Consider the following 13,685-nt stretch of genomic DNA (forward strand, 5'->3'; position numbering starts at 1 on the left):
TAGCTTGACCAAAGCTGCTGGTGGGGACAGGACAGGGCACCCAAGACCATATAGTTCAAGTTCATATTTCCCTTGCAGACACACGTACAAAGTGTGTAGTCAGAGATATTTATGTCAGTTATTACTCATTTAAAAAAAAAAACGGAAATGTTCTAAGTGCTCAAGAATAGGAAACTATGTAAGGAAATGTTAGGTTGGTATTAAAATTTCATGACGTGGGGCATGCTTAGGAAATGATGTTAAATGAGCAAAAGCAGGATAGACACTTGATTTTGCAGTAGAATATTAAGTCTCTAACTACATAAGGGAAATACTTTTTAAGACTAGTAGGAAATTTACCAAATTATTATCAGTGGTTTTCCTTGGATGGTTCTCTTTGGATGTTGAAGTAGTCGATGTTTTCTTCTTTATACTTTGCTGTGTTTCCTACAATGGGTATGTGTATTATTCTCTCTATACACACACATATACACACATATATACATATAAGCACGTATCTATACAATATTAAAAATGAAAGGAAAAAATCCTGCTGCTTGGTTTGCAAGGTATGCGATATATTTGTGTAAGAATTTGAATATATAAGGACATGAGACTAAACATGTTGAACAGACCGCTCCTGTCTGCTGTTCCTCTTCACAGCAGATAGCTCCATGAATCTCAGGGTCCACTGAGCAAAACAGTATATGGTCACAGACACTGCCCCACACCTGACAAGGTGGAGTTAGCATATCTCCATGGGGTAGGAAACACCCATCCCAAGGGTAGAGCAGACTTGGAAACCGTTTCATGAGTAAATACAGTTACTGTCTCTGCTGTCACCACAAGAATGCATCATTCTAGTCAACTTATGGGACCTTTGAGAGTCAAATTTATTTTAAAACGTTAAGGAGATAAATATATTTTTATTATAGATGTTACTGAGAAAGCCCAGTTATTACTCTTACTAGTCATATCCATTCTATTTTATTCTTGCTCTGAGTCCCCTGAACTAGTGTTTAAGATATTTGGCATAAGAATCCGTAAATTCTAGTTCAGGCAACGAGCCCTCTATTTTCCCCAAAAAACAGAATGAAAGAAATGTGCATGTAATTATGTGCTACAGAACAGCTTAGGGGTTAGAGGCCATTTACTCTCTGAGTTGGGGAGAAGAGCCTAACCAGATGTGTTTGGCCTGGGCTGTGTAAATTGATGTTTTGGAAACTGAGAAACCTTCCCCTTTTGCTTGCAGAAATAACACCACACTGAGCCTTTCTGTGCGGGGCTTCCCAGTACTCCCCATTCAGCTCCCAGCCCTGAGCTACATTGTGGGCTGCTCCTTGCAGGGCTAGAAATCCACCTTTGCAGATTGTCAAGGGTGATGTGGGGTTTTCTGTTTTATTTTTCAAAAGAAACCATGGTAAAATTATAACTCCTCCATTTAGCTATTTGAAAAACTTTTTATAATTAAATAGTGGCATCCTCCACCTTTTTCTCTCAGGTCATTTTTCAATGATTTTGGCTCTGTTTCTTTGTAGAGCAATAATTTTCAATCGGGCTATCCATTAGAATCACCAGGGGAGCTTTTAAAGCTCCCAGTGCTCATTAATGTACCCCAGGCCAATTAATTCAGAACTTTCAGCACTAGGACCCAGAAATCAGTATTTGGTAAAACTCTCTAGGCGATGCCGTTGTGCAGTCAGTCCAGTTTTAGAACGAGTGTGTTATGGGACTGGCTGGTGGGCTTTCTAAAAACTAAGATTAGTGGCAGTCATAGTTGCATGAAAATACAAATGTACTTAATACCACTGAACCACCTTGGTGGCTCAGTTGATTAAGCATCTGATGCCTTTGGCTCAGGTCAGGATCCTGGAGTGCTCAGATTGAGCCCTGAGTTAGGCTTCCTGCTCAGCGGGGGGAGTCTGCTTCTCCCTCTCTCTCTGCCCCTCCCCCTGTTCCTGTTCTCTCTCTCTCAAATAAATAAATAAAATCTTTATTAAAAAATAGTTAAGATGGGAAATTTTATATGTATGTTACCACAACTGGAAAACTTTGAAAACAAAAATGAAAACCCGATAGAGATCTGCATTGTCCAATACAGTAGCCACATTAGTACTATAAGGAAAACATATCGGCCAGATTTTGACAATTTAGCACCAGTGAAGGAATCTATAAGATCTCATGAGTAATTTTTATAATGATTATACATTGACAGCTTTTTTTTCTATATTGGGTTAAATAAAAATCTTTCAGTTAATATCACCTGCTTCTGTTTGCTTGCTTAAGTGTGGCTACTACAAAATAGAAAATGGTATTTGTGTTCCTCATTATGTTTTTGTTGCACAACACTGCTCAAAATCTCAATCTACCAATATGGTTTTTTAAAATAGCTTTTATATTTCACTTTTCTTACACAAATATTACTACTTGCAGAATGAGAAGCAGTGTAGAGCACCTTGGCACCAGAGAGCCTGTCCTACGCTTGAAAACATTTAAAACACAAGGAAATACTCATTCTGAGCCCTCGGTAGTGTATAAGCGGTAGCAGGGTTCCCACTGTTGGGTGAAAGGGAATTAAGGACAGCTTAAGTGGTGATCCTGGGCTTATATATAAGCAGTGGCAGGGCTCCCACTGTTGGGTGAAGGGGAATTAAGGACAGGCCTCTGCGGCATCTTGGGAAAATGAATTCTTCACACTTCTTGTCTATGGCCCTACCATCCTGAACGGCCCCAATCTTGTCTGAATTCTTCGCACTTCCCTTTTCTGGCCAGTAAATTTAGATGATATAAAATATCCCTTTCCAGTTTCACTTAGGTTTTATGAGAATCCGTGAACTAGTGCCTGAAACGTTCTGGTTACTCAAAGTGGAAACCTCATTGAGAAGTAGCACTAGGCAATATCCCATTCCCTCCCATTCCCTCCCATTCCCTAGTGGGTGATAACCTCAATATCCAGCAGCAAGACATTAGATGACCTGCCCTGCAGGAATGTGACTTTGCTGTCCACTGGGAGAAAAAAAAAAAAAAAAGGTCCACACTTGACTGAGCAGCCTCTGGATGGTCTTTGGGAAGTCAAGAGATTGACTCTACCCTGCCCCAGTTAAGAGGCACCACCCTTTCCTAATCCAGCAGTAGTGTTGTTTGCCAAATTCAGATCCCACCTGCCCTCCCCCTGGCCTGTGGCAGAGGCTTCCCTTGACTCGGATCTAGAGATGGTTCTCACCCATGAAATATAGGAATGGCCCAAGGCTTCACACAACAATCGGATTGGCTAGCCTCATTGCAAGCAGCAACCAATAATTGCTTTTCTGCCCATTTTGTTATTTCTGTAACTGTCATCATTATTCATCATAGTGGGGCTGCAGATGACCTGGAGACTTGACCTGGAAAATCTTTTTAACCAGACTCTAATCTTGGAAAGATTGCACTGCAATCTTTTGTTACCTGTGGCCAGCTCTTTGTTCTTACCTCAGGATTGGCTATTCAGAATGTTTCTTTACACCTTGATGCACAGATTGCCATCGTTGGAATATGGCCAGGTTTGATATGCTCTTTAACTTCTTTTTTTTTTTCTTAGAACAAAGGCAGAGTTAGATCAAGAAGCCTTGATCAGTGGCAATCTGGCTACAGAAGCAAATTTAATCATTCTGGATATGCAAGAGAACATTATCCAGGTGAGGACAACATATACCTGATCTGTTCAACATGAATATGTTTACTAGAATTTAATAAGGAATTCTTTATAGATAATCGTGAAAGTAGTAAATGTGATTCCTAAATGCCTTTTTTTTTTTTTACTATTTACAATAGTGTTCACCTTACAAATTCCAGAGATACTGAACATTCTTCTGACTTCTTTGACTTACTCCTCACTTAGGTGCTTGACAAGCTGACCCTCATAGTTAAATCTGCCACGTGTGTATCAATTTTATAACATAGATGGTGGGCTTATGGTTGATTATCTAGAATAGGGATGGTAGCTAGGATTTTTGTTTTGTTTTTCGCTTTTTGACAAGTCAACTCCAGTTGAATTATGGTGATGTCTAGTATGGGAGCTAAGATTTTGACTGGACCAGGTTTACAAAAAAAAGTGCTAAGTCTGAATAATGAGGTCTACTTTGGACATAGATTGGTGAAGGAAAGTCACTTGTACCATGAATTTGCCATCCCCGCTGCAGAAAAGTATGGAACCACTGTGAGCTTTGCAGTAATACCACTTACCATGCTAATTTTATCTCCTAAATGAATGTTTCCAAAATTCCCAGGAAGTCTAGGTGATCATGGATTTTTGGCTAACCTGAGCAATGTATTCCTCCATGTTAACAGCAAGAAATCACTGATTCGGGTAGATCCAGTGTTGCTCTTTGGAGCTAGGAAAAGAGATATTGTTGAAACACAGGGAAACCTTAGTTATCCTACTTTTGAGCAGTCTAACATCAAAAATGTTATTTTCTTTATTATAGAAAAATAAAGACAAGAAGTATGTGGTATCTTTGATATCTTAAATTCTTGGCATTATACTGATTGTATCTCTATCCTTCACTGTTTTGGCTGCCATATAAATGGCACTTGTTTGTCATTATCTTTGGTGGTATTAGTCTTGCTGTTTTATTTAGAAACATTGCTGCTACCAAGCAGCCCCTTTTGTACTGGGAGATCCATAGTTGTGTTTTGAAGCCCACAAAGAAAGCCATGTCTTCTATACAAAGAAAGAACATTCCAAGAGCTGTTAATTGGGCTGGAGGGAGGTATGCATTATAACTGAGTTTAGCAGCCCAGAATTGGGCATAAATCCCAAAGCATCTGGGATATTTTGGAAATAGGTCTTTAGCTGTCATGGTAATAGATAATGCATGTGGTGGCTTCCCAAACCCTTAAGATCTTAGACTAAAGAGATGGAACCTAAGCACCACTGCACCATTGTCAAGAGTGCCTACTTATGTCTTCACCCCTCAGCCCCCTGGCACTGCACAGGGATTCAGTGATACTCTTCTTCCATTTCCCCCAGGCAAGCTCGGCTTTGGACTGTAAAGACAGCCTGCTGGGAGGTGTTCTAAAGGTCCTGGTAAATTCTCTGAGCTGTGATCAGAGCACCACCTACCTGACTCACTGCTTTGCAACCCTCCGGGCTCTCATTGCCAAGGTAAATATAGGATGCTTGTCTTCTTACTCCTGATTAAGAGCTGACAGTCTCATCTGGCTTCACACTTCTCCCTTCGGATAGGCCAAAAACCCACATAGCATGGGATTAGGGGACATCAGGGTGAAGGTTCTAAGTCTCCCTAAGAATAAAGCAGATGCCCTGATTTTTTGAGAAGTTATCGTTGAAAGGAACAATGATGACTCTCCCACTTGGAAGGTGGCCACAACTATAGAGATTTGACATTGCCACTCACTGGGACATGAGAGCAGAAACAACTGAGCACCCTTACCTTTCACTCTTTTTAATAGCGCATCTAGGTGAGATTCATGTCCTAAACATGACACCCCTTAGTATGTCTTGCCAAGTGTCATGTCATAAAATGACAGAAGATTTAGAAGTAAATTTCTCATAGCCTGAAGAATATAGACTTTCCTTACAAAAAATGGTCTAATGTGGTTTATTTTCTCCCCCTTGATTGGAAAAATCTCAGTTGGTACTTTTTTAATGGAATCTTTTACATTTTTTTAAGGTTTATTTATTTATTTAAGCAACCACTACACCCAGCATGGGGCTCAAATTCACAACCTCGAGATCAAGAGTTGCTTGCTTTTCCTATGGAGCCAACCAGGAGCCCCAGGATTTTTTTTACATTTGGAAAGTAGAATTCTTCTACTCTCCCCTATCAGGATGATTTTCTCTTTGTTAGTTGCCAGAAATTTTGGGGACTCAGTAAACTCAGGATAATCCTTTTAGAGATATGACTTTGTCTGTAAATGCAGCCTGGCTAACAATGCAGTGAATTCTGCAGGCCGAATCTTTGTTGTGTGGTTCATAATTATATCTGAAGTCGACTCCGTTGCTTCAATTCACCTTCTGACTCAAGGAGCTCATTATCTTTATGGAGCAATGCATGAACTCTTCTGGGCTTTCTGCTTCGCCCAGCAGACATGGCCTATTTCAATAGGCATCGAGTCCAGAGAAAATCTGAAAGTGCCAAGTGATGCCTAATGGCCTCTGTGTCTCTCCTAGTTCGGGGATCTGCTGTTTGAGGAGGAGGTGGAGCAGTGTGCAGACCTGTGCCAACGAGTCTTACACCACTGCAGCAGCAGCATGGATGTCACCCGGAGCCAAGCCTGTGCCACCCTCTATCTCCTTATGCGGTTCAGCTTTGGAGCTACCAGTGTAAGAGCTCAGATGGCTGGGTGACCTAGAATCAGGAGAGAAAGTCAGTGCAAAACATTGGCGGAAGAAAGTTTGTAGGATTGCAATTTCCTTCTGTCTCATGTGAAGGAGACAGTTGACTAGATAGGTAGATAGCAGCTTTTGACTTTGCAACCAGAAGTGAATATAAAGACTGATGAATACAGTGGTTTCCATCTGTGTGTTTCAATAACAAGGGAATGCATATATGTAGATTAAAAGTTGTCATCTGTAGGGAAAAATACAGCAGGCAGGTTAAGAGTTCAGAAGCTTTTGTCTTGTTTCCAAATTCTGACTGACTGTGGATGAGAATTTGAATGATTAGTATCATCTGCACTGGAGTTTTAATCGAAGCTTTGCAGCCTTTGGAATTCAACTTTATTGCAGAAGAGCGAACCTTTGCTTTAGTTTATCTAGATTTTTAGTTTATTTAGATTTGTCTAGACTTTAGTTTATCTAGAGTATTTATATCTATGGTCACATTAACAAGCATGCTCAAGTGCTCTTAAAAGATAAATTGGCCCATGGAAAAAGGGCAGGGTCCTCATAATATGTTAGGCATAACTATTTAAAATACTTAGGACATTTTCTCGGGGGCCCCTTGGATAAATCTTTCTCCCTAGAGCTAGAAGGGAAGGAGAAATAGAATGTTACTGCCTGCCCAGAGTCCAGAATCAGAAAGCGTGGCCAGGGTGATGCTGTTCCTTTTTGCAGTTTAAGTCAAGTCCCAAGAAGAGGAATCTTGGCACAAAAGGATACATCTTTGAGACCCAGCTTTGTAGGAACCTTCCAGCCTTGCAACATGGAGGCCATCCAGTCCTCAATGAAAATTTAACGGGAGCTGACAGATTTATGTCAGAGCAATATCCATTTAAGCCATTTAAACAATGATGTGAGTCTTGTGCAAAGTATACCTCGCATTTCATTGAGAAGAAAAGGAAATGACTGAGACAGAGTCAAGGAAACATTGGGGAGTTCCTGGTGTCTGGCTCTACTCCTTCCATTATCCTCTAGCCAAGTGCCTCTTACTTGCTCCATCTTTTCTTCTTCGTGACATAGAACTTTGCAAGAGTAAAGATGCAAGTAACCATGTCTCTGGCATCACTGGTGGGCAAGGCACCAGACTTTAACGAGGAGTACCTGAGAAGATCCTTGAGGACGATCTTGGCCTACGCAGAAGAGGACACCGCCATGCAGGCCACTCCTTTCCCTACCCAGGTAAACCAAAGAGCGTGCTTTATCTCACATACCGGTTTGAGGTCAGCCAGTTATATATAAACTGGTATATATATATATATACATGTGTGTATGCTGTGTAATTACATAACACATAGAATTATTTAACAGTTATATCTTAGGCATAAAATATTTAAATGTTATGTATGCATGAGTATTTAATATATAGCACATCATATATAATATATATTATATATATTATATATATTATATATTTCATATATATAATGGATAGATATGAAATGTGAGCTAAAGTCCTAAGCTGCCATCTATTTTGTATAAAATACCCTAATGTTCCAGAGTACAGGTGAGAGCTCTTCCAGGTTGCAAACAGCTAAAAGCAGTTCAAATTAATTAATTTTTTAAAAAAAATTTTATTGATTTATTTGAGAGAAAGAGAGAGAGAGAGCACAGAGGGAGAAGTAGACTCCCTACTGAGCAGAGAGCCTAACACAGGGCTCAATCCCAGGACCCTGGGATCATGACCTGAGCCGAAGGCAGACACTTAACTGACGGAGCCACCCAGGTGTCCTTCAAGTTAAACAAAAGGAAGAAAGATACTATAAGGATTCAGGGCTAATTCATGGATCCCAACAGCCAGCTCACATCCAGGCCTCCAAAACACACGGACTTGCAAGGATGTAGGCCACACAGGATCTATCTAGACTCCCCTCCACCTGCGAGCTCTGCTCCCATAGAGCATCCCATCCATAGCTATCCCTCACCCTTCCAGTGTAGCCCTAGCTTGTTACCATGGATGACAAAGCCAGGAATGCTTAGAGGTGTACCCTTTCTTGCAGGTGGAGGAACTTCTCTGCAATCTAAATAGCATCTTATATGATACAGTGAAAATGAGAGAATTTCAAGAAGATCCCGAGATGCTTATGGATCTCATGTACAGGTAAACTTTTTAGATTTTATTTATTTATTCATAAGAGACATACAGAGAGAGGCAGAGGGAGAAGCAGGCTCTCCCCAGGGAGCCTGATGCGGCACTCGATCCCAGGACCCTGGGATCATGACCTGAACCAAAGGCAGACATTCAGCCACTGAGCCACCAGGTCCAGCACTCCCTCTGTATGGAGTGAAAACAACCAGACTGATAAATGTTTGCTTCCTCTCTCATTTTCTAGACATGTAGGGAGACACTCTTCGGGCGGGGAGGAGGATGGGAATTCTTGGGGGAAGAAAGTGGCCGTACATGATAGAAAAACAGTGTCGTGAACCAGCTGTCCTTGAACCTTTCTCAATCTGTCCTCAGAATTGCCAAGAGCTACCAGACTTCTCCTGATCTGCGGCTGACCTGGCTCCAGAACATGGCAGAGAAACACACCAAGAAGAAATGCTACACAGAGGCTGCCATGTGCCTGGTGCACGCAGCTGCCTTAGTGGCCGAATATCTGAGCATGCTGGAGGACCACAGCTACTTGCCCGTGGGCAGCGTCAGCTTTCAGGTGAGGTACAAGCTCAGCTTTTCCTCTAGAGGGGTGGTTCTCAACTGGGGGCAGTCTGGCCTCCCAACCCAGAAGGCGTTTGACAGTGGAGACATTTCTGGTTGTTACAACTGGGGGTCGGGGGGATTGACATCTGACACGTAGGGGCCAAGGACGCTGCTGAATATTCTACAATGCATATCAGCTCCCACCACAAAGAATTATCTGGCCTCAAATGTCAATAGTGCCAAGGTTGAAAGAAATCTGCCTTAGCTTATTATATCTGCCTCTTCTAATTGCTTTACCATATTCATTTTTTTAAACTATTTACAATAAATGTAGAGTTGATGGGCACTCTAGACATTCCCAAGCACTTAGATCCATGACTGCATTTGACCCTCCCCACCAACCAGTGAAATAGGCAGACAGGCAAGGTATTATCACTCCTCCTTTACAGATAACAAAACTGAGAGAATAGCCTTTCTAAGGTCACTTAAACTCTTTCTCAGACTTGTAGTTGGCGCAGTACACCGACAACTGCGTAAGTATTTTCCAAACACTAGAGAAATGATTTCCCGCAGGACCCATTCCTTTGATCGCATGCCTCAATTCTGTAGCATCCCACACTTCAGTCCCAAATCAAGGAAGAACCACATTGACTTGAGAAGGAGAAAAGGGAGCTGAACTACTACTTTCTTAGGATGAGCTGAATATGACCCACAGTTAGCAAAAGGAAATAAATGGTCTCCTGGGTCTGAACTCAGGCTAGGATGCTTAGTGGCCACTTGGACAGCTTTTTGCTGAATAGTGTAATACAGTCTTTAGAGAAAATAAAAGTTTTAGGAGTCCATTTTTAAGAGAGATATAATCTGCAGAAATGACTATCCTTGAAACCATGGACAATACAGAGCCCTTTGCAAGCCAGACTCACAGTCATTTACAAGTGTTTATCCTTGTTTGAATCTACATGACTGATTTTATAAAAAGCTTCTTTTCTAAAAAAAAAAAAAAGCTTCTTTTCTGTATTCTTCAGCACCATTTTGTGATGGCTGTGTGAGCTAGAGGGAGAGGACAATCTAAGTAGTTTCCCCAAGCTTTAGGAAGAAGTCACTGGAACCATTGCTGGGGGGCTGGGAGTTTCTGGGTTCCTAGAACTCTGTTCACCTGGGTACCTGTTTGCTTCTCCTCATTAACCCCTCCTTTCTTATGGCTTTCAGTAACAATAAGAGTTATTCTAACATTTCGTCCTCAGCAAATATCTTCTATTCTCAATTCAGAAATGTGTGTTATAGAGGCCAAAAATGAAATTCTTATCCAAAAAGCATAAAAAAAACACATCTGATTTTCATTCGCCTAAAAGTGAAGACAGTTACAAAAGTCATTTTAAATGTATCTGCTTCTTTCATCACATTTATTTTGTCTGTTTGATATTGTCAAGGATAAATATTTTAAGTGCTACTCTTTCAATTCCCAGAAAATCTTTAGGTTTTTTTTTTACTTAATGTTGAATCAGATCATCCTCTTTCCATGCTTCATTAACTGAACTATTTATCATTCTTTTATGCCTTTTTCACAGTTACTATTTTCTATTTGATATTTATCACTTAAGTATTAATGGCATTTTGTTATTGACTTTCATGTTTGGTAAGCTAGAGAATTCCAATTTCGCCTAGAATTCAGTTGATTTGCCTATGATAAGCCATGCCAAGGCGAGATGGAATAGTTATTCTGGAACCAACAGAAAAACCCTACGTTGTCCCTACAGGGGGGCAGTTAGCTCTATTTTTCTTCTATTTATTGAGCACTTACTGTGTCCTTGTGAACTTTACATTCTAGCCAGGGAGAATGACATCAACTAACAATTCCTTATTCAATTATAATTATGAATGCTGTAAGAAAGAGGTACAAGGTACCATGAGTGTTTATAATCTGACCTAGCCTGGGGGTCATGGGAAGCTCAGAAGGACCAGAAAGGGAAAGGGGAAGGAATTGTGAACTATAGGTCTTCATGATGCACAGAACATAGTGAGGTAGGTATTCTCAGCTATAGAAGAGAAGCCAAATTATGTTGTTGCTTTTGAACCAGTTCTTTTCTCTCCAATGAGATATACCAAATCTTTTTGGAATTGTATGCTTTGAAGTGACAGAACACCAAACCTACACAGACCTAACATGGAAATGGAATTTATGAGCTTGCGTGAGCACAGAGCAGCACCTACCAAACTGGAAGGAGGGGCCCAAACCACATCATCAGACCTCAGGATTATCACCACTTCCTGTCTCTGCTTTTCCTTTCATGGGCTTCACATGCTCACTGAGAAGTATTTAGGTCTATGCCTTTCCAGGTTCAAGACTAGGAGGAGAGAGAGATGGCTCATCACTAGCAGTTGCAGAGAAAAATCTCAATGCATCTTATTGGTTCTGACAGGGCCATATGCTCATCCCTGAGCCAATCATAATGGCCAGAGAAATGGACTGCTCTGGTTGGCTGGGCCAGAGTGGAGGTCCACACCTGGAGTTTCCCAGGAGGCTTTCTTCTGCAGAAGGACAAAGGACTTCTGGACCGCGTTAGCCACAGATGTCCAGAGTTGATTTCTTAAATGCTTTGTGCTCTAGTTTTCAACCTTCTTCTGCTCCAATAAAATTGAATTTTTGGAGAAGAATTATAAACTAGAGATAAATAAATCTGTGCAAGGAAAATAAACCTTGAGCCCACTAAATTCCAAGGCACTGAGATCGTTGACATTCTATGCCCCAGACTCCAGTGTTTATTCCACAAATGTAGATATGGATACAATCTCAGATACTGCTGTTACTTTTACCTCCCTGATTCTGAAGCCAAGAAAGTTTGCCAGACTCCTTCTCCCCTGGTTACAGCTAATAAAGCAGCATTACTTCAGATACTTCAGCTCTGTCCCTCGACCTTAGAAAATTGCGTACAATTCTAATAGTACTCATTTCTGGAGTTATTAGATTCTTTCAACTGAATCATTTGGACCTTCTGTTACTTCCAATTTGGAAACATCATAATAGCAAGACTAGGTTTGGGGAAAAAAAAAAAAGCTGGCCATAAGAGATTCTGAGAGCCTCCTGTATTCCTACATTACAGTCTTGAATGTGAAGATGGAGGACTGTGACAGCTGTCTTCCCTGATTGCTAGAGTTGATTCACTCAGTCTTGCTAGTCAGGCCAGGAGGCAGTGATTTTACCTCACAAGCCAACTCTGGTCAATTGGTAGTGGCCGTCTGGAGTGCTATGCTGAAAGAATTTTTAGACTACATTGATCCTTGAACAACACGGGGGTCTCCCCACATAATCAAAAATCCACAGGTAACTTTAACTTTTCCCAAAACTTAACTACTAATGGCCTAGCATTGAGCAGTCACCCTACTGGTAACATAAACAGTCGATAAACATGTATTTTGTATGTTATGTGTGTAATATATTGTATTTTTACAGTAATGCCTAACTTCTTCTTAATACTTCTGGTATTTCTAAATTCTACAGTTTGTAAATTTTTTCAAATTGTTGCAAATCTTAAAAAATCTTTCCACTGTATTTTTTAAATGCATAGAAATGGACCTGTGCACTTCAAACCCATGATGCTCAAAGGTCAACTGTATATCTCAACTTCAAGGGAAACGGTGCTACACTTGGTTAGTTATGCCTGTTATGAGTATAGGAGTAGGAAGGACTGACGTGTGTGCTACCTGTTTGCAATCTCTAAGCTGGGAAGATGTCCCATTACTTTTATGTTCTATATGAATTTCTTCCACAGCTGTGTGCCAAGTTGAAAAAAAAATGATTCTTAACATGTCTAGAGTATGAGAGTCACTGCAAGGGCCAGAGATGGGGTGATTGAAAAGGTGCCAAAGGGGCAAAATTTTAAGAAGCACTCACTTTTAGGGTCATGCAAGTTCAGTCATCCGTAGAAGGAGCCTGAGACTGAATGCCTCCCTACGTGTTTCATCCTTGGTTTCTCACTTGGTTAACCCTAGCCCGGGCCCTGGTTACTGTACTCTCTGCTGCAGACTTTAAACTCTATGGTTTGTGTAAAGGAAAAGCTTATAAAAAGAACAAAATGGGAGACAACATTAAAAACAGTTGCATTGGAATCCCTGGGTGGCTCAGCGGTTTGGCTCCTGCCTTCGGCCCAGGGTGTGATCCTGGAGACCCAGGATCGAGTCGGGCTCCCTGCATGGAGCCTGCTTCTCCCTCCCTGTGTCTCTGCCTCTCTCTCTCTCTCTCTCTCTCTCTCTCTCTCTGTCTGTCTCTCATGAATAAATAAATAAAAATCTTTATTTTTTTTAAAGATTTTTATTTATTTATTTATTCATAGAGACAGAGAGAGAGAGAGGCAGAGACACAGGGAGAGGGAGAAGCAGGCATCATACAGAGAGCCTGATGTGGGACTCATCCAGGGTCTCCAGGATCATGCCCTGGGCTGCAGGCGGCACTAAACTGCTGTACCACCGGGGCTGCCCAATAAATAAAATCTTTAAAAACAAACAAGCAAAAACAGTTGCATTGCCATCAACATGGCCACCACAAGGACATTCTCATAGGTTCTTATCATATAAGATGGCTGTTCACCTGAACATCAGATCAGTAGTAGCACATTTCAAAGGTTCACTGGGTGTTGAAACAAGGGGTCTAGTTATGTCTTAATTGGTCTTTGCCTTTTAAAAACCATG

At 41.0% G+C, this 13,685-nt stretch overlaps 1 protein-coding gene across 2 annotated transcripts in view; it reads left to right on the plus strand.

Annotated features, from left to right (window-relative positions):
* DOCK8 (dedicator of cytokinesis 8) overlaps nucleotides 1–13,685 on the plus strand; it is a 223,866-nt gene that overhangs the window by 184,645 nt on the left and 25,536 nt on the right. For both annotated transcript variants that reach the window (XM_055310526.1, XM_055310527.1), the window contains exons 34-39: nucleotides 3,557–3,653; nucleotides 4,988–5,122; nucleotides 6,152–6,304; nucleotides 7,382–7,540; nucleotides 8,359–8,459; nucleotides 8,820–9,012. In XM_055310526.1, the coding sequence (XP_055166501.1) occupies nucleotides 3,557–3,653; nucleotides 4,988–5,122; nucleotides 6,152–6,304; nucleotides 7,382–7,540; nucleotides 8,359–8,459; nucleotides 8,820–9,012 (838 nt within the window). The remainder of the gene's footprint in view (nucleotides 1–3,556; nucleotides 3,654–4,987; nucleotides 5,123–6,151; nucleotides 6,305–7,381; nucleotides 7,541–8,358; nucleotides 8,460–8,819; nucleotides 9,013–13,685) is intronic.

This window comes from Nyctereutes procyonoides, unplaced genomic scaffold (genome assembly GCF_905146905.1).
Source record: "Nyctereutes procyonoides isolate TBG_1078 unplaced genomic scaffold, NYPRO_anot_genome, whole genome shotgun sequence".
NCBI classification, from domain to species: Eukaryota; Metazoa; Chordata; class Mammalia; order Carnivora; family Canidae; genus Nyctereutes; species Nyctereutes procyonoides.